This window comes from Quercus robur, chromosome 11 (genome assembly GCF_932294415.1).
Source record: "Quercus robur chromosome 11, dhQueRobu3.1, whole genome shotgun sequence".
NCBI classification, from domain to species: domain Eukaryota; kingdom Viridiplantae; phylum Streptophyta; class Magnoliopsida; order Fagales; family Fagaceae; genus Quercus; species Quercus robur.
Window position 1 is genome coordinate 649,300 of NC_065544.1, and position 23,086 is coordinate 672,385.

General features: G+C 35.6%; 3 protein-coding genes and 1 pseudogene across 4 annotated transcripts in view; 3 read left to right on the forward strand and 1 right to left on the reverse strand.

Annotated features, from left to right (window-relative positions):
* LOC126707365 (12-oxophytodienoate reductase 3-like) overlaps positions 1–3,850 on the forward strand; it is a 60,873-nt gene extending 57,023 nt beyond the window's left edge. The window contains exons 4-5 of one of the 2 annotated variants that reach the window (XM_050406974.1): positions 2,173–2,355; positions 3,051–3,850. In XM_050406974.1, the coding sequence (XP_050262931.1) occupies positions 2,173–2,355; positions 3,051–3,706 (839 nt within the window). In that variant the 3' untranslated portion in view covers positions 3,707–3,850. The remainder of the gene's footprint in view (positions 1–2,172; positions 2,356–3,050) is intronic. The other variant, XM_050406973.1, reaches the window with a different exon arrangement.
* Positions 1–23,086, forward strand: part of LOC126707372 (auxin-binding protein ABP19a-like) — a 57,632-nt gene that overhangs the window by 30,590 nt on the left and 3,956 nt on the right. The gene's annotated exons all lie outside the window — the stretch shown is intronic.
* Positions 5,888–8,146, reverse strand: LOC126706996 (probable glucan endo-1,3-beta-glucosidase BG4; annotated as a pseudogene).
* On the forward strand, positions 17,931–21,151 carry LOC126706998 (uncharacterized). The gene is made up of 4 exons (XM_050406585.1): positions 17,931–18,590; positions 18,947–19,122; positions 19,582–20,145; positions 20,461–21,151. Exons 1-4 carry the CDS (start codon positions 17,931–17,933, stop codon positions 21,149–21,151), a joined length of 2,091 nt encoding a protein of 696 aa, XP_050262542.1.

Here is a 23,086-nt window from a genome sequence, read left to right on the forward strand (position 1 = left end):
GAACAATCTCCAAATATGCTCATAAAGCCATTTTCACAAACACCTTTACTATGCTTTATGTTGGCCTTTACCATATCCCTTTCCATGGCAAACCAAGAGAGTCTAGGATCACACTCAGGTATTAAAACCACAGCGAGTGTACCCGCTCTGATACCAATTGAAAGCTTGAAAATGTGTTAAAAACACAAGAGCTGTTTAGACCCCCAAATTAAAGTTACGGCTCAATAGATTTTACACTAACTTAATTCTAAGTGCGAAATAGTGTAAATTGAGTAGATAAAAAAACAAGCTACTCTAATCCATAATCAAGACAACACAGCAGTAAAAAAGAATGTAAAAGAGTAGGAAAGAGAGATGCAAACACAAGATAACACGCCGATGTGTTATCAAAGAGGAAATTGAAGAACTAGGCGAAAAACCTCTCCGCCGCCCTTCAAGCGGTAATCGATCCACTCGACAATCAGTTGGGATACATGGGTTAGCAAGAGACCCTCCAAGCCTAATCTACCCGATGTACCTAAGCCCTCCAAACTCCTACTCTAACAAGGCTTCTCGGAACCGTGTCTTGTCTAACTCTCCGGATCCCGTAACAAGCTCCATGTTGCATCTGCCATCCTTGGCTTCTTCCAATATTTCCCAGCAACACCAAAACTTCACTTGACACTTTGAAAGGGTGTGGTAAGTGTTTGAGCTATCAACCTCTCAATGGTATAGAAATGGAGATGTAGGAGTTGAGGAAAATCCACAAGCAATTGTGTAGAGGATTATGGGTATAACAATCTCTAACTCTCAAGGTGTTTGGCTAGGGTTTTCTCTCAGAATCACTCCTCAACATTTGTGGGTAATGTGGGTATAAATAGTATATGCACAAAAAGTGTGTATTAGAATTGACAGTCAGAGTCTGGCAAAACAGAATGTCTCGCGGGAAGGCCTTACTCGCGAGATACTCACGAGACACAGTTGTCTCCATCCTGTCCTGACTCTTCACATTCCAGCATGTGCAAGTCATATGGGTCACTTCGCGGGATGCTTAGTCGCGAGATATCCGCGAAAACTCTTCAATCTTCAATTGCTTGAGTCTTCACACTCTCTCTCTCTCTCTCTCTATCACACAACCCTTACAATCAAATCCCATAATAAATACAAGGCACAAAAGATTGAATAAAATTACAATCAAATTTGGCACGGAATTAAAGCCAACAAAACACATAGTTGTAAATTACAACTTTACGAACATGAAGATGGGTTTCATACTTATGAGGTCCACCGTCCACCTCTATGTGAGAATGGAAGTTGTATGTAGTTATTATTCAAAGTATAATAAATCCTCTTTTAATTTGGGCATGATAAGTAATTTGGATCTTTGTGGATTTAGGACAGAGTGGTTTTGGATTTGGATGGCCATGGGCTTACAGTTACTATTTCAATGTCTGAAAGTTGAGTGAAAGGGGTTTTCCAAATGCAGGTGGTGTAAGAAGAAAATGCAGAAAGAAATATGAACGCACCACATATTGAACATGAATAAGAATTTATACAAATAAATAAATAAAAGGACTATATCACTTGATTAAACTTTAACCATTTTGTTTAATAAATACGACAGAAATTAATGTGTCATTTTAATGAATTTTTATTGTCCATAAACCTAAACATCGTGAAATCAAGCTTATCTTCTTTGGCTGTTGCAAGGTAATGTCCTCAATCAATATGTCAGAACAACACAAACTATAGGTTCAAATATATATGATATTTTTGTTTACGTACAGAAGATTACTTTGAAAGTTTTAGTAATGAATATTTTTGTTGATGGAAGCAGGTTCCCACATGTTCCTGGGAATCTGGGATATATAATGAAGTGCAGGTGGAAGCATGGAAGAAATTGGTGGATGCAGTTCATGCCAAAGGTGCCATCATTTTCTGCCAATTGTGGCTTGTCGGCTGTGCATCTCATCAAGGTGCCTATCTATCTATCTGGAAATTGAAGTTATATAATTGTAAATTGATCAAATTCTCATTAATCTCAAATGATGCTTCTTTCATAACTTATTTTGGATTCAAGATTCATTGCTTTCTTCCTGAAGACAAGATGATCGATGTTATTATTATTATTATTATTAGTAGTAGTAGAAGCGAGCTGACCATTTTAGCTGGTGTCTTTGACCAATTGATTAGTTTATCAATCCGGTGGGGCGCCTCCAATTTCATCGACGAGCAAGCCCATATCAAATAGATGGAGAGTTCTCTTGCCAGACGGGTCCTATGGCATATACCCGAAGCCTAGAGCCCTGGAAACTTATGAAATATTGGATATTGTGGAGCATTATCGCAGGGCAGCATTGAATGCCATTCGAGCAGGTTTGTTAATTTGTCTTTATCAGTTTGTGACTATGTCATGCGGTTGCTTTAGTTCTAAGCTTCTGATGACTTTAGCTTAATTACTTTAACTGCTAATTGGGGTGAAGCCCGTTTTAAGTTTTAACTAAAAGGCCATCATAACTTTGTACGACTCTGCTTTGTAGTAACATGGGGCACGTTAAGTGACTATGAGTGTGTCTCCTTCTAGTGGCTATTGAATAGATTACAAGTGGAAAGGCTGCATATATGTGAAATGCCAAATGTCAATGTCATACCCGTGCATATAGTTTTGGACTTGATTGGTCCCCCAATTCTTTAGTTGCTCACAGGTGCATCAAAATATTAAAGATAAGAAGAGCTTAGGATTTCAGAAATTTTATAAATAGCAAATGGTTATTATAATTTTGAAAATTTAAGCATCACTTAGTAAGCATTTTATTTTTCTTTAACCAGTTTGCAATGAGAATTCAAATTGTTTGTAAAAATTAATTATAATACAGGACATATAATTGCCTCAAGGTTATCTTCTCACACTGCACCTTTGATTGAAGTTTGATGCAATGGATTTGTTTGTCTTCCATGGTGCATCGTACTGACAAACAAGCAGTTGTTATTATGTTCAAGTGTCATCATATATAATCTTCATGTAATGCAATTTATCAAAAAAATATAAAAATAATCTTCATGTAATGCAGGTTTTGACGGAATTGAGATTCATGGGGCACATGGCTACCTCATCGACCAATTTTTGAAGGATGGGATCAATGATCGAACAGACGAGTATGGTGGCTCAATTGACAATCGATGCAAATTCTTATTGCAGGTGGTTAAAGCAGTAGTGGCAGCCATTGGTGCAGAACGAGTTGGAGTGAGAATTTCTCCAGCAATTGATCACCTTGATGCCACAGACTCAGACCCACTTGGCCTAGGCTTGGCAGTGATTGATAGACTTAACAAAATCCAAGTAGAACTTGGCTCAAAACTCACTTATCTTCATGTGACTCAGCCTCGATACACAGCTTATGGGCAGACAGAATCTGGAAGACCTGGCACTGAAGAGGAGGAAACTCACCTAATTAGGGCCTTCAGAAAAGCTTATCAGGGAACCTTTATCTGTAGTGGTGGCTTCACTCGAGACCTAGGCATGCAAGCTTTGGCTCAAGATGAGGCTGATTTGATATCTTATGGTCGCCTTTTTATCTCAAACCCGGACTTGGTCATGAGGTTTAAGATCAATGCACCCCTAAATAAGTACATTAGAAAAACTTTCTATACACAGGATCCTGTTGTTGGGTACGTAGACTACCCTTTTCTGACTAAGGGAGGAAAGGAGGGATTGTCCCGTCTCTGAACTGAATAATTGCTTGTATGTTACTCTAATAATTGCCTATGTATGCTCTTTGCATGTCTTGTTTTGGGCTTAAACTTGATATACTTTCGTTGTGGAGACTGGAGACTTAAGAGTGATAATAGTTAACGGAAGTAATTTTAAATATGCATTGTACACTACAAATTTCTGAAACAAATCTTCATTAGTTAGTGATATGGCATGGAGCTTTTATGCACTGTAAGTCTGTAACGTACAGGAGATTTAAATCATTTCATATTGCTGGCTAAAATGGGTTGCTATTGGCTGATATGCCCCGATTTTTTAGCGGTTAGTACAAATCCCTATGATATGTTATGGGGTTGTCAATTCTGTTCTAGAAATTATTTCAGTCTGTCCATTAGCACAAGATCAAATTTGAGGGGGCCCAAACATAACCAAAAAAGAATTCATGAAAATCATAAAATAATGCTAAAGCATGGTAAACAAAAAGCAACATTTTTACTTGGTGAATATTCAAACCACGTGAAGGCATGAAGCAAAAAAAAACGCAAACCACGAATATTGAAAAGCTAGCTACTTGTAGCTTGTTTGAATAGTTTTATATAGACCAAGCTTAATGTAGGCTAGTTGATTTTTATCTAGTTAATTAATATCATAATCCCATATTTCTTACACAATTCGGGATCACACTGCAAATGAACTATTATCAATATCATCTATACGTGATAATTTTTCAAAATTTTATTTGAGGATGTTTATAAATTGCTACATCAACACTAGAAATTAACATTAGCTTGACTAACATCATAATCCCATATATAACAATTAATGTTTTTAACTTTTCATTCCATTATTTATTTAATTCTAAAATTTGATTCTCTACTAATTTAGAGTTTATACAGAGGTTAAAATAAAATAATAAACATTACATCAGGACCTACCATAATTGAAAACAAGAGTATTATGAAAATATTATGTCATTTTGTGATATCCCAATACTTTCTCATAAAATGCTTTTACTTATAAGATTAAGTCATATTGTTGAGTTTTAGAGCATTTTTATACTATTAATTCTAACCGTACTCCCTCCTATCAAATTAAAAATGGGTCTCACTAAGGAAATTTGTGGTGAAACTCATGATTAGTGTGAGTGGCAAGAGTATCACGTTGCTATATTTTAGGAGTCTTGAATATTTTGAATATAAAATGTATTATGTTTTAATGTTTTAATGAGTTAAGGTTTTAACATAACAAAGTCCATTCAAAGAAAATATTCTTGTTCCTTTATTCCTCATAAAAAATAGGTAAAGTTCATGAGCCCATTTGGCCACATAAAAAAAAAAGAAAGTAAAATACTATTTTGGAATCTAAACTCTATGCAAAAATTTGTTTTTTGTCCTTAAACTTTAAAAAATTATGTTTTCATCTTTAAACTTCGTAATTAATTTTTTTTAGTAGTTTACAGACAAAAATAGAGATGACAAAATAACTTTTTTCAATAATTTAGGAATGAAAAACAAACTTTTGGTTTAAGGACATAAAGTAAAATATTTTCAATAGTTTGGAACGAAAAAAGAAATTTTCAATAGCTTAGGGACAAAGGAACCCATTAAAATTTAGGGATGAAAAATAAACTTTTGGTAAAGATTAAAGACCAAAAATAGTAGTTACTCTAATAAAATTAATATTCACTTTCTATTTTATTTCAAGATGCACTAGGATTCTTAAAAAATAGGGTTAAAATATTATTTTGGTTTCTAAATTTTATCAAAAGTTTGTTTTTCATCTATAAACTTTAAAAAATTTGTTTTTCGTTCCTTAAACTATTGAAAAGTTCATTTTTCATCCTTAAATTATTGAAATTTTTTACTTTTTTTCCTTAAAACTTTAAGAAATGTTTTTCTTTCATTCAGAATTATTAAAAAAATTATTTTTTATCCCTTATTTTTGTCTATAAACTATAAAAATAACTCTTAATAAAGTTTAGAAACGAAAACAAGCTTTTAATAAAGTTTAGGAACTTATATAATATTTTACCTTATAAAATATGAAGGATTACTTTCTATAAAATTTTAATTCTTTTTATGATGTGCGAAACACATAGATAATAAAATTATTATTATTATTATATTAAAATTGTTTTTTTGGGGGGGGGGGGGGGGGGATTACATGCTATTTTGTAAAATTTATATTGTACACAATTTATTTGGAAACTTGAGGAGTAAATACAGGATAAACAGGCGTTTTGTCGGGAAAGGAAAGCCCAAAGTTCTGCTCTACGCCGACTGGCTTTTGATTCTCATTGAACATGGCAAAAATGAAGCCTTCTATGTTAATGTTTGGTCTTTTTGGAGTCCCATTCTTGACAAGAATATGCTGTATGAAGTTCTTATTATATGTTGCTGCAAGTGATGGAGTTGTCAACTCACCATTCCCAGCTGAAGGCCATCCACTCTCAGACACTGCCACATTCACATCAGCTACACCAGCTCTCTCCATTGCTGAATAAAAAGCATCAATAATGGCATCAAAAAGGTTGGAATAGCCTAAGGCCCCATCCTGAACCACAATTCCGGTTGCTGTAAACTGTGCATAATCCAAGTGAACGCTTGCTGTGTCGGATGAATAGGTAAAGTAAGGATACACATTGATCATAAGTGGGGTTTTCTGAGCTGATAAATTTGAGAATGTCAACCATAACAGTGCTTGCCTCAGGTGTGAATGCACCTGCTGAAGGAGGATAAGAGGTTCCCAACACACTTGTTGGCACAACTGTGGTCACCTTGACATTAGCTAGATTCCTAGCAATGAGTATGTTTTGGAGAAATTGCATTACGGGCAAAACGTAATTGCCGAGGGATCCAGGAATAACCTCATTGCCAACAGAAATATACCCAAAAACAACATCATTAAGGTAAGGTTGCACATTGATTGCAAACCATGATTCTACGGCTGCTTGGCTAGCTGCCAAGCCAGGTAAATCTTCATTTCGTATGCCCAATGTTACAACAATTTGGCTCCCTCTTGGTGCTTCAAGTGCTGCGGGATTGGGATCAAAGAGTCTCAATTTGCTGATACCATATTGTTTGTAGAGTTGAATTACTTCAGTAGGAGGAGGTAGGTTATCTCCTATCATTCCATAGCAAACACCAATATCTAGGGGGGTTTGTGCGTGAACAACTTGGTTTTGACTCTGAGTGGCTGCAATGACACACACAATTAATGCAATCCAGAAGATCGAAATTGTTCTTGTTTTCATCACGGAATGCTTGTCCTGTCATAATGAGAATCAATAATCAAATAGAGGAATAAATAAAAAATATTAATTTTCAAAGGATTGCTTAGTGTTATTACATAATTATATACATATCAGAAATTGTTCATGTTAATATACTTTCATTTCCATATGACCTATTAACAATTACATACAATATCAGTTAAGAAAAACGTAGAAGATGCAACAATAAAGCTGGAGAGTTTAGAAGACCTTTGATTCAAAGTCCTACCTTCGATCGTCTTATATATATCATTTTCAAATCTACCAAACCTCGCAATATATTATATATATTAGATCGAGGGTTGTATGTTCGTAGCTCCTGTAGTATGTAGCATGGATGTCATATATATAGTGATTCAAACTTAAGGCAATGTATTAATTATCTGCACGTCGTTATCCACGCACTGACGCACACATTAATTTTTGTTAGCACACCACGCATACATTAGTTTGATTGCTTTGTTAAGCCATTTGCTTAATTTTAATTACTCAGAAATTCATTCATAGCTTTACTTGATGGAAGTTTTTCGCATGCAAATTAAAGATCCTTTAATACAATACAATTTATTACCATTTTTTGGATTCCACTTTATATTCAATCATCACATATTTTATCAGTTACGCTAACTGGAACCCACTTGTAATATATTTGTTTAACTTCCCTTATACTATAGGCAAAGTTTAAAATGGAAAAAAAAAAAAAAAAACACATGACAAGTTATAATTGATGAAACACAAAATGTGATACAAAGGATTTATATTCTCTTTAATGGACAATTGTGCTTGGACATGTGTAATTTGTAAGTCTAGTATTTACCAAAATAATTTCTTCATCATATTAGGTATATGGCATTCTTAATTAAGAAGAGACTTAAATTAATTGGCTTTTTTTTTTACCTCTTATTTACCGATCCCTGAATGGCACAACCACAAGAATGGAAAAACAAATATCCATAGTTCTGTTGGCAAACCTCTGGAAGTAAACTTCATATGTGGCTAATGTTTTTTGCATACCGACGAATACTGCATTTTGTGCATGCAAAAAGGAAAATTATAGAAATATGAAGTACAACCAATATCCTTTATGAACTTTGATATTTCTTTCTCAAAAAAAAACTTTGATATTTAATTTTAAAATTTAAATGGATGCTAGTTTTCAGTACCTTCTTTGTTGCCTTAACCATTTTTTTTAATATAAAAAAAAGATTTTCAACTTACAATGTCCGTTTCTAATAATTACTCTTTTATCATTAGCTCAAGACACAAATTAGTTTTTTGATGTAGGCGGGACTCAAACCCCAAATATCTTATTGTAAGAAACTTTACCAGTTGAGTGCTATTTATTGGAACCCGCAAATTATGGTCAATGACTCAACTGGTCTGATGGCACCTCTATAAGTACTAAGTATATATCTAGGGATTGAGATTTGAGGGGGCACCATGAAAAGAAAAAAAAAAAGGGAGAACCACAAGGAAAATGGTGAACCGACTCTAAGTTAGGGGCAATCCATGAACGAAAATGACAAAGAAATGACCATACGAGAGAAGATGAGACTAGCTTTAAGCTAAAGCAACTGTGATGAGGAAAATGTGACAATAAATTAGGGACAAGTTGATTGGAGAGAATACAAGAAGAGAGAAATGAGATAAGTGAGGTGTGTATGCTCAAACAAGAAGGTGTGTATGCTCAAACAAGAACGATGATCAAGTTGACTAGAGATGATCAAATTTAAGTTCCTATTTGGGCTAATCAATGAATATGGTAGGTGATTCATGTAAAACTAGTTCAAAGATAATACACATTGATGTTCGAACTCATCTAGATCTTCTATGATCTCTTGTTTTTCCCTCCCTTCCTCAAATCCTCAAATTTTCTTCAAGTTTCTTTTTGTATTCGAATCATGTCTTGCTCTACTATCTCTAAGCTCTTGTCGAACTTCAAACTTCTTTGGACTAGAGTTTCTTCTATCTTGTTGTGCTCATAATTATTCATTTGTCTCAAAACTCTTGTTTGTGTTTGAAACTTGATTGATCTAGAGTCTTTTTCAACCATCTTTGATCTTTATATAGAGGTGTTAGGAATTCTAAAACATTGATGGTCATCCAAAGGCAAAAGGTGCATAATAAAAATGATAAAAGGAAGTGAATGAATGTTTTATTTGAATAAATATGTGCCTCCATAAGAAGAAAGAATGAAATGAACCCATGGCCTAATCAACTCTTCCTTGTTAAATTAAGATTAAAGCATGCTAGTGGATTATTTAAATTACTTGAATATGCTAGAATGTTCTTGATATGCTTGAATGTTGTTCATATCATTCTTTACTTGTTCTTGGTTGTTCATCATATGTTCATGCATGATACTAGTTTTGATCTTAAATCCATATCCAAAATATGAAAAACATATTAATTTCATAATTTTTCCAAATACTTGAAAATAAGGTTTATTACATGCACACACTTTAAATTCAAGCAAATCAATGAACATGCAATTGATTGATAATATTGGATGATGTAACATAAATGTTGGTCACCATAATCTAGAAGACTAATTTCACTGGGCAAGGTGGGTGCCTAATACATTTCCATCTTATAATATAGCCTTTGAGCTTAGATCAAAGATTAGTAAATTAATGTTTATCCATGTAATTTTCAATATCTAGATTGTAACTTGGAAACAAAGGCATGTACTCTATCTTAGATTATATCTAAGATCAAAGCCATGTAATTTCCTATTATGAATGTGCATTCATTCTCAAATCAATAAAATGATGAATTTTTTAATTACGGTTTTCTTATTTATTCCAATAATTAAATATGTGACGACTCTATTGTAAAATCCTTAATCTAAAGGGAAAAATATAATTAGTTCAACCCCCATTTTAAGAGGCAATAACATGACTTTACCCATTTACATGAGTTTAGCCCAAACTAGTCAATTACAAAATGGGTCGGGAGCACGGTCTCTCACAATGGCAACTCCACTGGAGATATTGAGGGCTATAGGCTTCAATTAGGTTATGGTGGCCAACCATGTCATTGTTTGTTTATTGCTTTTTTGTATATAATATGTCTAATATGTCGTTATATTCCATGTCATGCATCATTTATTGTTTAGTTACTGTTATTAGTTAGCACGTGTAATTGTTAGTTATAGAACCTGTACAGCACTTCTTAAAGTTAGTTAGTTAGTTTGTTTGATAGTTTTGTTCTTCTCTATACATATATATACAAACTTTGTATCTTGATTTGTAATTAATGGGAATTAGTTTTTCATCACAAGTTTCTGATATGATATTAGAGCAAGCTTTCTAGAATTCTCTCCAAGTTTCTAGACATTTTCCCAAATTCCAATCTAGGGTTTGGTTTTCTCTTCGAATTTTCTCTCAAATTTTCTTTTCCTTTCAACTTGTCAAAGCTTTTTCTTGTCATCAATGGCTTTCGTTGCTTCTTCATCTATTCCCACAATAGAGAGTGCTTCTCCATCTGCTCAAGATTCTCCAATGGATGATCTCCTGTTTTTGCACCATAGAGAGAGTCCAAGTACTGTGCTTATGACTCAACCTTTGACAGGGAGTGAGAATTACTTAGTTTGGGCACGAGTAGTGAGGAAAGCTTTACTCATCAAAAACAAGCTAGGTTTCATAAATAACACACTCACTTTGTCATCTCCATTGGTGTCCATGCCTTCAGCTGTTCAAGCTTGGATCAGGTGTGATAATATGGTGGGAACTTGGTTGACAAACTCAGTTTCTCCTAAGCTTCAAGCTAGTATCATCTATGAAGACATTGCCTTGGCAATCTAGAATGATTTGAGAGACCGTCTTGATCAAAAGAATGTTCCTAAGATTTACAACCTTCAAAAGGAAATTGCAGAACTCCATCAAGGTGAGACTTCCATTGTTGGTTTCTTCACTCAATTGAAGGTTCTTTGGGATCAATTGCAAAACAATAGTCCTTTTCCTTCTTGTACTTATGGCAAATGCACATGTAATATGAATAAGAGACTTAATGATTTGCAATCTAGAGAATTTGTTATGAAGTTTTTGACGGGGATAAATGACTCTTTTTCACAAGTAAGGGGACAAATCTTGCTTATGGACCCTTTTTCCTCTCTCAATAAATGTATTCCTTGATGATTCAAGAAGCACAAAGGTCTGCTACTTATTATTCCAATCCAAGGGTTGAATCAGCTACCTTAGTTGCCAAATCACAGAATGTCAATGTCAATTCTAGGTCAATTATGTTGGAAACAATGGGAATAAAGGAAAAGATTAGCCAATTTGCACCCACTATGGTAAGTTTGGTCACACCATTGATAAGTGCTATAAGTTACATGGATTCCACCTTGGTTACAAGTTCAAGGGCAAAATTCCAATGTCACATCAAGTAACTCTCTCACAGCCCTAGTATCTATCTTTTTTGACTTCTTCAAGGCTTGTGACACTTGTTTTCACTCCAGAGCAATATCAACAACTTCTTGCTCTCATTGGCACTCCTAGTTCTCCATTAGATCCATCTATTCAAGGGAAAGACACACTCACTAATGCCATGGCTAATGTGGTATCATCTAATGCTCCTACTATGGCAGGTATGGATTTTAGACACTCAATTTTTTCTGCACAAGTAGTTAATAGAAGGGCATATGATTCCAATACTTGGGTCATTGACATTGGTGCCACTGACCATATAGTGTGTCCTGTCCACCTTTTGACCATTGTTACTGTTATTACTCAATCCATGGCTCAACTACCTAATGGAGAATCAGCTTCAGTAACACACATTGGGATTGTTATTTTATCATCTTCTCTTACTCTTCATAATGTCCTATGTGTGCCTTCCTTTACTTTCAATCTTTTCTCAGTCAGTTCCTTTACCAAATTTCAACCAAATTGTCTTGTACTTTTGTCTACTTTTTGCTTCATATAGGACCTTACCTCTTGGAGAATGATGGAGTAGGATATGCAATTGATGGACTGTACTTTCTATAGTGTGGCATTTCTCATCAACCTTCTTATACTGCACTTTTAGACTTACTTATCCACCATAAATTGGGTGATGTTTTCCATCCTTTCACTGTTGCCATGTCTTCAGGCTCTCTTTCTTCTCTCTGGCATGCAAGACTTGGACATCCATCAGATGTTAAACATCAAGCTTTAGGTCAAGTTTTTCCTTTTTTGCAAAAATCTTGTAATGATCTTTGTAAGGTCTGTCCTCTAGCCAAACAAAAACATTTGCCTTTTCCTTTCAATAATAAACTAAGTTCCTATGCTTTTGATTTGATTCACTTAGATGTTTGTGGTCCTTATGGTATTCCTACTTTGGATGGTTTTAAGTACTTTTTAATTGTGGTTGATGATGCAACTCGAGCAACTTGGGTGTAATTGATGAAATCCAAATCTGAAGTTAGACCTCTCATCTCTTCTTTTTATTCTATGATTCTTACACAATTTGGCTGCAAAATTAAATCTGTTAGAATTGATAATGCTATGGAATTTAACATGCCAGATTGCTATAGTTCTAATGGCATTGTGCATCAACATAGTTGTGTTTATACTCCATAATAAAATTCTGTTGTGGAGAGAAAATATCAACATTTGTTGTCTATATCTAGAGCTCTCCATTTTTAGCCTAATATTCCTATTCAGTTTTAGGGTGATTGCATTCTAACAGCTGCCTATTTGATTAACAGATTACCATCATCATTACTGAATAATAAAACACCTTATGAGCTTCTTTTTAAACAACCTCATTTTTATGATCATTTGAGAGTATTTGGTTGTGAATGTTATGCATCTACTATTGCTCACACTAGGATTAAGTTTTCTCCCAAAGCAAGGAGATGTGTTTTTCTTAGTTACCCTTTTAATGTGAAAGGTTATAAGGTGTTTGATCTCCATTCTCATTCTGTCTTCATCTCCAGGGATGTTGTATTTCATGAGTTTGTGTTTCCTTATAAATCTGATTCTTGTTCTTTTTTGCCTTCTCAGTCCATTCCTTTACCTTGTTCTCCTTCTGTTTCTTCTAATTCTTTTGATCCTATTCTTCCCTTATCCACTTTACCTGTTGTTCCTCTTTCATCTGATCATGTTAGTGATTCTATTCTTCAAGTTCACACTAATCTTGATGATGAATTCTTACAAGATGTTCTTGTTGAACCACCTGAGCCTTTGGTTGATCCTATCCCCCTTAGAAGATCTGCTAGGATTCATAAACAACCTTTGTACCTCCAAGCCTATCACTATAATCAGGTATCCTTATTTCCCACTGCTGATGTTCTCCAGACAGGTACTTCCCATCCTTTATCTTCTCATGTTTCTTATCACTCTCTTTCTCCTTCTTATAAGCATTTTTGTTGTTCCAGATTTTCTATTGTTGAGCCCTTATACAATTATCAAGCTGTTTTTGATCCTAAATGGCAAAAGGCCATGGCTGCTGAAATAGCAGCTCTATAGGCCAATCACACTTGGACTTTGACACCTTTGCCTACCAGTAAGAAGTTCATTGGTTGTAAATGGGTTTATAAAATCAAGTACAAGTTTGATGGTTCCATTGAAAGGTACAAGACTAGGTTAGTTGCCAAAAGTTTCACACAGAAGGAAGGGGTTGATTATAATGAAACTTTCTCACCAGTTGCCAAAATGGTTTCTGTTAAATGCTTTTTGGCTGTGGCTGCTATGAAGGGTTGGTATCTTGGGAAACTTGATGTCAATAATGCTTTTCTACATAGGGATTTTTTTGAGGAGGTTTATATGTCTCTTCGACCAGGGTTTCAGAGCCAGGGGGAGATGACTTGTAAGTTGAACAAGTCTCTTTATGGGCTTAAGCAAGCTTCTAGGCAATGGTTTGCCAAATTTTCTACCACCTTGGTTCAGTTAGGCTTTAAGCAGTCCAAAGCAGACTATTCCCTCTTTACTAGACAAAAGTGTCATTGTGTCATGGTTTTATTGATCTATGTGGATGATGTTTTGATAGCATGTAATGACAAAAGGGAGGTGGATCAGTTCAAGGTATTGTTGGATCAGAAGTTTAAATTGAAGGATTTAGGTGATTTGAGGTATTTCCTTGGTTTGGAGATTGCAATGTCAAATAAGGGTATATCACTTTGTTAAAGGAAGTACACCTTAGAAGTGTTGAATGATGCTGGTTTGTTAGGGTGTAAACCAGCTAATACACCAATGGAGCAAAATGTGAAGTAAGTATGAAGGGGAAGAGCTCAAAGATCCAAGTGCTTATATAAGGCTTATTGGAGGGCTATTGTACTTGACCATAACTAGGCTAGACATCACTTATGCTGTCCATAGGTTGAGTCAATACATGGCCAAGCCAAGGAAGCCACATCTGGATGCAGTTCATAGAGTTCTACAGTATTTGAAGAATGAACCAGGGAAGGGTATCTTGTTTTCAGCTAGGACAGAGTTGCATGTGAAGGGTTTCATAGATTTTGATTGGGCTACTTGTCCTGACACTAGAAGGTCTGTCGTAGGTAATAGCATTTTCATTGGGGATTCCTTGGTCTCATGGAAATCAAAGAAACAATATACAGTGTCTAGGTTCTCGGTAAAAGCAGATTATAGAGCAATGGCAGTGGCTACTTGTAAGATAGTGTGGATATTGTATTTCCTTAAAGATGTTGGTGTTGAACAAAAAAGTGAAGCCTTGCTGTTTTGTGATAGTGAGGCAGCCTTGCACATTGGATCAAATCTAGTGTTTCATGAAAGGACCAAGCATATTGAAATAGAGTGTCATGTAGTTAGAGACAAAGTGTTAGAAAAGGCCATTAAATTGAATCATGTTAGAACTCATTGTCAACTTGCAGATTGGTTGACTAAAACATTGAATTTTAATATATTTTCAAGTCTTATTTGCAAAATGGTAATGATTGATATACATTCAATAGTTACCCTTGAGGAGGAGTATCAGAATGAAGATAATAAGCTCAAGCAAGGGCAGATTTTCTTGACAGAATAAGATAGATGTAGCAAGAGTAACTATAGAATAGAGATGAAGCTAAACGACAATGATTGTAGCTTAAAGCACCAAAACAACTGGTACTTAGTGTTAGTTACTGTTATTAGTTAGCACATGTAAATGTTAGTTATAGAACTTGTACAACACGTGTTAAAGTTAGTTTGTTTCTTTGGTAGTATTCTTCTTCTCTGTACATATATATACAAACTCTATATCTTGATTTCTAATAAATGAGAATTAGTTTTTCATCACAAGTTTCTGATAATCTTGATTGGGATTGGTTTATTCTTCAATGAAGGGAAATGTGATTACAAGTAGGTACTTAGAACCATAAAATTATTCTATTGGTCCACATAGCCTAATCTTAATGAATTTATTATTCTCCACACGTGCATTAATGATTCCAACATATGTTAAATGTGATTAACATGCTTTGAATTATAACTAACTAACTAAATTCCTAACTAACTAAGTGTTATATTACAACAATTATTATCTATATACCTATAGGGGTTCCTAACATTTCCCTCCCCTTAAAAACACCTTGTCAACATGGTGTTCTTGTGGTTGACATCTTCATCAAATGAGATCTTCCAATGGACTAATAACTTAGTGATATTTTGATCACCATATTCATGTATTTATCTTCGACAAATGGTCCCATGTACATGACGTTTCCTTCTTCATTGATCTTCAAACTTCACTCAAATTCTTAAGTCTCTCATTGGTTCTTTGGACCTTGGAATGTTCTCGGAAATCAAGACCTCATTTGATTCTATAACCATTAATCATAAAATTATTCTATTGGTCCACATAGCCTAATCTTAATGGTTTTATTATTCTCCACACGTGCATTAATGATTCCAACATGTGTTAAATGTGATTAACATGCTTTGAATTATAACTAACTAACTGAATTCCTAATTAACTAAATGTAATATTACAACAATTATTATCTATATACCTATAGGGGTTCCTAACATTTCCTTCCCTTTAAAAACACCTTGTCAACATGGTGTTCTTGTGGTTGACATCTTCATCAAATGAGATCTTCCAATGAACTAATACCTTAGTGACATTTTGATCACCATATTCATGCACTTATCTTCGACAAGTGGTCCCATGTACATGAAGGTTCCTTCTTCGTTGATCTTGAAACTTCACTCAAATTCTTAAGTCTCTCATTGGTTCTTTGGACCTTGGAATGTTCTTGAAAATCAAGACCTCATTTGATCTATAACCATTAGAATTGTTGATGCTTACATCGATTTTTAGATCATTGACACTTGGATTGCTGATGCTTGAATCGTGGACTCTTGAGTGGGAACCTCCGTTGTTGTATCAAGAATTGGTTCTTGGTCCTCTAGCATAAAATTTGTAGGCTCTTGCATTTTAGATTCTTGGGTGGTAGTCTTCATTGATGCATCAAGGATTGATGCTTGAAAGTGATCTTGTAGGGTGTATATGAAATGCATCCAATTTGTGCATAAACCCGATGCCTCCGTATCTTGGAACCATTCTCACGCTTCTTCTTCCGTGTAATAAGAGGCAATGGAAACCATGCGATGTGGTGGTGTGTTGTCTAAAACAAAGAATTCATATAGCTTGACAAGCCACCAAAAAGGATCTCAGCCTTTGAAATAAAACTCCACAAAAGCTTGATGAGTTGGAATCAGATAAGTAGATTATCTATCATAGTTTCTTGACTTCTTCAACTCTCACTCTGTTTCTGTATTATGTTGATTAAGAACATTGGTGAAAATTTCTCAGTTTGACCACATCCATTCCTATGTCATCCAAGTATGTGATTATTTTATCAGGTGGTGGGTGAGGGTGTTTTAATGTTATAGGTGGGAGGTAAGAAAATTTAAATAAGGAAAAAGTTAAGGATTTGGTCATGTCAAGATTGACGACTTTGATACCACTTGTTAGGAACCTAGAGGTTTCTAATCGAGATGGATATGAATTATAGAAAAATGTATGAGAATTGTAAATAAATTGACATAATTCAAGATAGTCACCCTTAGGTTCCTAAGCACACTAAAATGTGGTTTCAAAACAAAATTATTAACACTTTCCAAAGAATCAAAAGATGAGGCTGTCTTGAGTCAAAAGTCATGTGTTAGGCTACTGGATATATGCTAATTGATAACTAGATGCATTAGCTTACTTGTACATTGTTAGTTAGTTAGGTTTGGCTTAGTTGGGTAGTACAATTATCTTAACTGTCAAGTCCAGCTGCAATTCTGTTAGAATAGTATAGCTAAGTATAAAGGCTGATTTGATTGTAATCTGATGGAATGAGAATAATGATACAATTGATTAGTTTCTCATTGAGATTCTGATTAGGAGGTTGATTCCCTTGAAAGAATCATTGGAGGCCTAGTTCCCTCTAAAAACTACAATAACTGTGAGATTGTGAGTTGAAGTACAAGAAGGTTCTATCATTTTGGTATCAAAGCAAGGTGGAGCCATGGTTCAGAAGACGCGTTATTCCCTTTTGAGCGACTCTGTTTCTTTGGTTCAACAGAGGTTGGATGATCATGTGACGGCCATGGAAATGATCTCTAGATGATTGGAGCAATTAGATTCTAGTATGAAGGCAATGCAAGTTGTAATGGAAGGAAGGTTACCAACCCAACAGCAACCTGAGCAACAGCAAGAAGAACATCTTCCTCAGTAGCAGAGATGGTGCGACTGCCAATACATCCACAGCAGCATAATCAAAGACCTGAGGTATGTGCATTGGTCTCTAGACCTATTAAGCTTGAGTTCCCAAGGTTTAGTGGGGGGGATCCTTTAACTTGGATTTTTAGAGCTATGCAGTTCTTTAGCTATTATAATATTCCTGAAGAAGAGAGAATCTTGAACGCTTTTTACCATTTAGATGATGAGGCTCTAATTTGGTTCCAAGATTGTGAAAGAACTTTAGATTTCTAGGAAACTTTTGTTAGAGCTATTCAAACTAGATTTGGTCTTTCCCCATATGATGATTCTATGGAAGCCTTAATAAAATTGAAGCAAAGCACCACTGTTGCAGCTTACAAAAGCCAATTTGAGATGTTGAGCAATAGGATAAGAAATTTGCCAGAATGCCATAAGTTGAGTTGTTTCATGAGTGGTCTTAAGGATGAAGTGAGACTAGCTGTGAAGATACAGAATCCAAGATCTCTAAATGCAGCTTTTGGGTTGACCAAGATTCAAAAAGAATATTTGCAGTCTTGTAGGGAGACTTATAAACCTGTCTATGAGTTCAACAAGAACAATTGGCAATCATCATCATCAGTTGTGGTTAAAATTGATAACAAGGGTGATATTATATCAAGGATGCCTATAAAAAAGGTGTCATCAGCTCAGATGGAGGAGAGAAGAAAGAAGGGGCTTTGTTACTATTATGATACTAAATGGCATCGAGGACACCAATGCAAAGAATTAAAGTTGTTTCTCATGGAAGGCATGGATGTTATTGGTGAAGAAAAAGTGCTAGCAGTGGAGGAACAACCAAATTTTGAGCCTGAGCAATCTGAGATTACACTGTATGCTTTGCTGGGTAGTCCCTCTCCAGGAACTATGAGGGTTTTGGGGCAGATTAGGGGACATTGGGTTGTTATTCTCCTTGATACAGGAAGCTCCCATAATTTTCTGGATTTTACCTTGGTACAAACATTGAGTTTACCCTTAGATACCACAAGAATTCTTGAAGTTAGAGTAGCAAATGGTGCCCTAATCAAAACCAAAGGAGAGTGTAGAGATGTATCAATAAGCATACAAGGAAATGATTTTGGGTTGAATTTACATGTGCTAACTTTGGGGGGGGGGGGTGTGATGTGGTGATGGGTACTCAATGGCTTAGTACTCTTGGTCTCATTAAATGAGATTTCAAGATCATGGAGATGTCTTTCTTCCATCAAGACAAGTAGGTTACATTACATGGTGTAAAGCCAACAGGGTCCCTTATGCAAGATGGAGAGAAATTCTTCAAGAAACCAGCTAGAAAGGGTCTTTTATTGCAGATTATGCAGCAAACTTGTGCAGATCAGATGCAACAACTTGTACCAGAGGTGCAGACTTTGTTAGATGAGTTTGCTACAGTTTTTGAAGATCCAAAGGGACTGCCTCCTTCTAGAGGTCATGAACATCAGATTATGCTTAAGCCAGGTACTCAGCCCATTTGTCAAAGACCTTACAGGTATCCCTATTACCAAAAATCTGAAATTGAAGTTATTGTTAGAGATTTGCTTAAGTCAGGTTCAATTAGATGTAGCCAAAGTCCATTTGCATCTCCTGTTTTGTTAGTAAGAAAGGCTGATGGGAGTTAGAGGATGTGTGTGGATTATAGGGCTCTTAATAAGAATACTGTGAAGGATAAATTTCCCATTCCAATTGTTGATGACTTATTGGATGAGTTGAGTGGAGCTTGGGTGTTTTCAAAATTGGACCTTAGGTCTAGTTATTATCAAATTTGAATGAAGGAAGAGGATATTGAAAAAACAGCTTTTAGGACTCATGAGGGCCATTATGAGTTCCTAGTAATGCCATTTGCCTTAACGAATGCCCCTTCCACTTTTCAATCCCTAATGAATGAAGTGTTTAGACCATTTCTTAGGAAGTTTGTGTTGATTTTCTTTGATAACATTCTTGTGTACAGCAACAATTTGCATGATCATGTGGCACATTTGAAACAAGTTTTACATATCTTATTTGATAATAAATTGTTTGCCAAAAGAAGCAAATGTGCTTTTGCTTGTTCTGAAGTCGAGTATTTGGGGCATATTATTTCTAGTGAAGGAGTCATAGCAGATCCTAAGAAGACAGTAGCTATGCTAGAATGGGCTGTTCCTAAAACAGTGAAAGCTCTAAGGGGTTTCCTTGGCTTGACTGGTTATTACATAAAATTTATCAGGCATTATGGTCAAATTGCTTCTCCACTTACTGACTTACTCAAAAAGGATGCATTTGAGTGGACTGACAAGGCAACTAAAGCATTTGAGGATCTTAAAAGAGCTATCTCTCAACCTCTTGTGTTAGCACTGCCGGATTTCTCAAAACCATTTTTGATAGAATGTGATACTTCTAGTTATGGACTTGGAGTTGTACTGCTGCAAGGCAATAGACCCTTGGCTTTTCATAGTCAAGTTTTAAAAGGGAAGAGTGTTCATTTGTCCACTTATGAAAAGGAGTTGTTAGCCTTGGTCCAAGCAGTTAAAAAATGGTGACCGTATTTGTTTGGCATGCCCTTTGTAATCAAAACATATCATCAAAGCCTTAAACACCTATTGGAGCAGCGAATTGGCACTCTTATGCAGCAAAAATTGGTCACTAAATTGTTGCGGTACTCATTTATTATTAAATACAAGAAAGGAAGAGAAAATGCAGTGGCTGATGCTTTATCTAGGCAAGGTGACAAGGAGGGTCAGTTGGGTATCTCATTGGTTCAACAACCAGATAGTTGCTTGTTTTTCATTTCTCACTGCAACTTAGCACTTGATTAGAATGTTGGAAGCATGTTTTTAATATCTTTACCCAGCCCCACTTGGATTGAGGAGCTTAAGGCTAGTTATGCAAATGATCTAGGAGTGCAAAAGATTTTTCAGTCTATTCAAGACGGGACTGCCAGTACAGGGAAGTTTAGTGTGACAAATGGCTTATTATTGTACAAGGGATGGATTTACTTGGGTGATAGATGCAAGTTGAAGGGTAAGGTACTTGAATTGGTCCATGATAGCCCTTTGGGTTGCCATTCCGGTTTTCTAAAAACATTACATAGAGCCAAGAAAGATTGGTTTTGGTGGGGTATGAAGAAAGACCTGAAAGACTACATTAAGTGTTGTGAGGTATGTCAACGAATCAAACATGAGACAACTAAACCAGCTGGGTTGTTGCAGCCTTTGGCTATTCCTTATAAGCCTTGGATTGACATTAGCATGGACTTTATGGAAGGTTTGCCCAAGTCTCAGAAACAAGATGTTGTGTTCGTAGTAATGGATAGGCTAACCAGGTTTGACCATTTTATTCCTCTCTCCCATCCTTATTTTGCAGCAAAAGTTGCAACTCTGTTTATGCAGCATGTGTTCAAGCTCCATGGCATGCCTATTTCTATTGTGAGTGATAGGGATCCAATTTTTACCTCAACATTTTGGGGAGAGTTGTTCAAAAAACAAGGTGTTGAGTTATCTATGTCATCATCCTATCATCCACAATCTGATAGGCAGACATAAGTGGTTAATAGAAGTCCAGAGCAATACTTGAGGGCATTTGCAGGTGATAAGCTTAAGCTGTGGTTTGAGGGGTTACCCTTGGCTAGGTTTTGGTTCAACACAAATTTCCATACATCAGCCAAAATAACTCCATTTGAAGCCTTCTATGGCTTTGAACCACCAAAATTATTGGATTATATCCCTGGCATCACTAAGGCAGCAACTATGGATGAGTATTCGTTGAACAGACAGCATGTCCTGAGCCTTTGAAGGAGTAATTTGATTGTTGCACCAGACCAAATGAAATTGCAAGCTGATAAGCACAGACAGGAGAGGTATTTTGAGGAGGGAGACTGGGTTTTCTTAAGGCTACAACCCTTCAAGCAGATATCCCTTCTACTAAAGCAAGTTCGCAAGCTAGCATCTAAGTTCTTTGGCCCTTTCAAGGTTGTTACAGAAGATTGGAACAATAGCATACAAGCTGGAGTTACCACTTGAATCTGGCATACATCCAGTCTTCCATGTGTCATGTTTGAAAGCCAAACTTGGACAGCACATCACTCCAATTCCCACTTTACCACTAGTGGATGATTAAGGTCACCTTTCACCTGCACCCAAAGGAATTTTGCAGCAAAGGATAGTCCAGTAGAGGAGGAGGCCGGTAACTGAAGTTCTAGTCCATTGGGATGGTTCATCATCAGAGGATGCTACTTGGGAGCTGTTACCTTAGCTGCAACAACAGTACCCACACCTTGTGGGCAAGGTGCTTTAAAAGAGGGGTGCAATGTTAGGTTACTGGATATATGCTAATTGATAACTAGGTGCATTAGTTTACTCGTACATTGTTAGTTAGTTAGGCTTGGCTTAGTTGGGTAGTACTATTATCTTAACTGTCAAGTCCAATTGTAATTCTGTTAGAATAGTATAGCTAATTATAAAGGCTGATCTGATTGTAATCTGATGGTATGAGAATAATGATAAATTGATTAGTTTCTCATTGAGATTCTGATTAGGAGGTTGATTCCTCGAAAGAATCATTGGAGGCCTAGTTCCCTGTAAGAACTACAATAACTGTGAGATTGTGAGTTGAAGTACAAGAAGGTTCTATCATCATGCAACGTCCAGCTTATATGGTGGCACAAAAGAGGGTTTCATCAAGTCTTTAAATTGTGCTTAATTGACTTCTACATAATTGATAATTTCACTTGAGCGAATGTCGAGCAAATAACACTCAAAATTTCTCTTTACATCAGTGTTTTGCTTGAGTGAAATTTCCAGAATTTGAATTTCTTCAACAGATAGATATCGGAGTTGTAATCTAATCAAATAAAACAAATTCAAATTCTTTTGACTCTAAATTTTGTGATTGAAATTAGCCAACATTAAAACCTTACATACATAACTTCTAAAATACTGACACAGGGAATAGATTATAGATAGCAGCCCGTACCCTTCTCTCTTCAAAATTGGATGTTTGCAATTTTTTTTTCTAAATAAAAAATTTATTGAAAGAAAATTTGTACATTGATAAGATAGCATACAACGGTGGAGCTAGATGATGAACTAGGGACAGAAATTATGCATGCAATGATAAAGATGATAATATTTTTTCAATAATTGCAATGTCATCTTCTTTCCTGCTGCTAGCCTAGAGATGTACGTATACTGTTATGGTCCATCAGTCACTAATCACAACCTTATCTTCACTACAAATGTGAGAATATGAAAACTTTTAGGGCCCGTTTGGATTAGCTTGTTTTCATCACTCAAACTGAGTTTTCATCACTTAAACTAAGATTTTTGTGGGACATATTGAATGCTGGAGTGTTTGGCTTGATTTTCTCTCCTAGTTTTCATCACTCAAACTCAGTTTGGGTTGAGTGAAAAATTGAAAACCGAAAACAGCAAAATGCTGTTTTCTGTTTTCACCCCTCAAACAGCAAAATGCTGTTTTCT

What these genes read in the sequence shown, in the direction of transcription:
- LOC126706998 (XM_050406585.1), top strand. Translation starts at nt 17,931, where the DNA reads ATGGAAGCCTTAATAAAATTGAAGCAAAGCACCACTGTTGCAGCTTAC. An exon ending in ATTTTCTGGATTTTACCTTG is followed by an intron (nt 18,591 to 18,946) that starts GTACAAACATTG and finishes CTTTTATTGCAG; the next exon opens with ATTATGCAGCAAACTTGTGC. An exon ending in ATTTGTCAAAGACCTTACAG is followed by an intron (nt 19,123 to 19,581) that starts GTATCCCTATTA and finishes TCTTGTGTACAG; the next exon opens with CAACAATTTGCATGATCATG.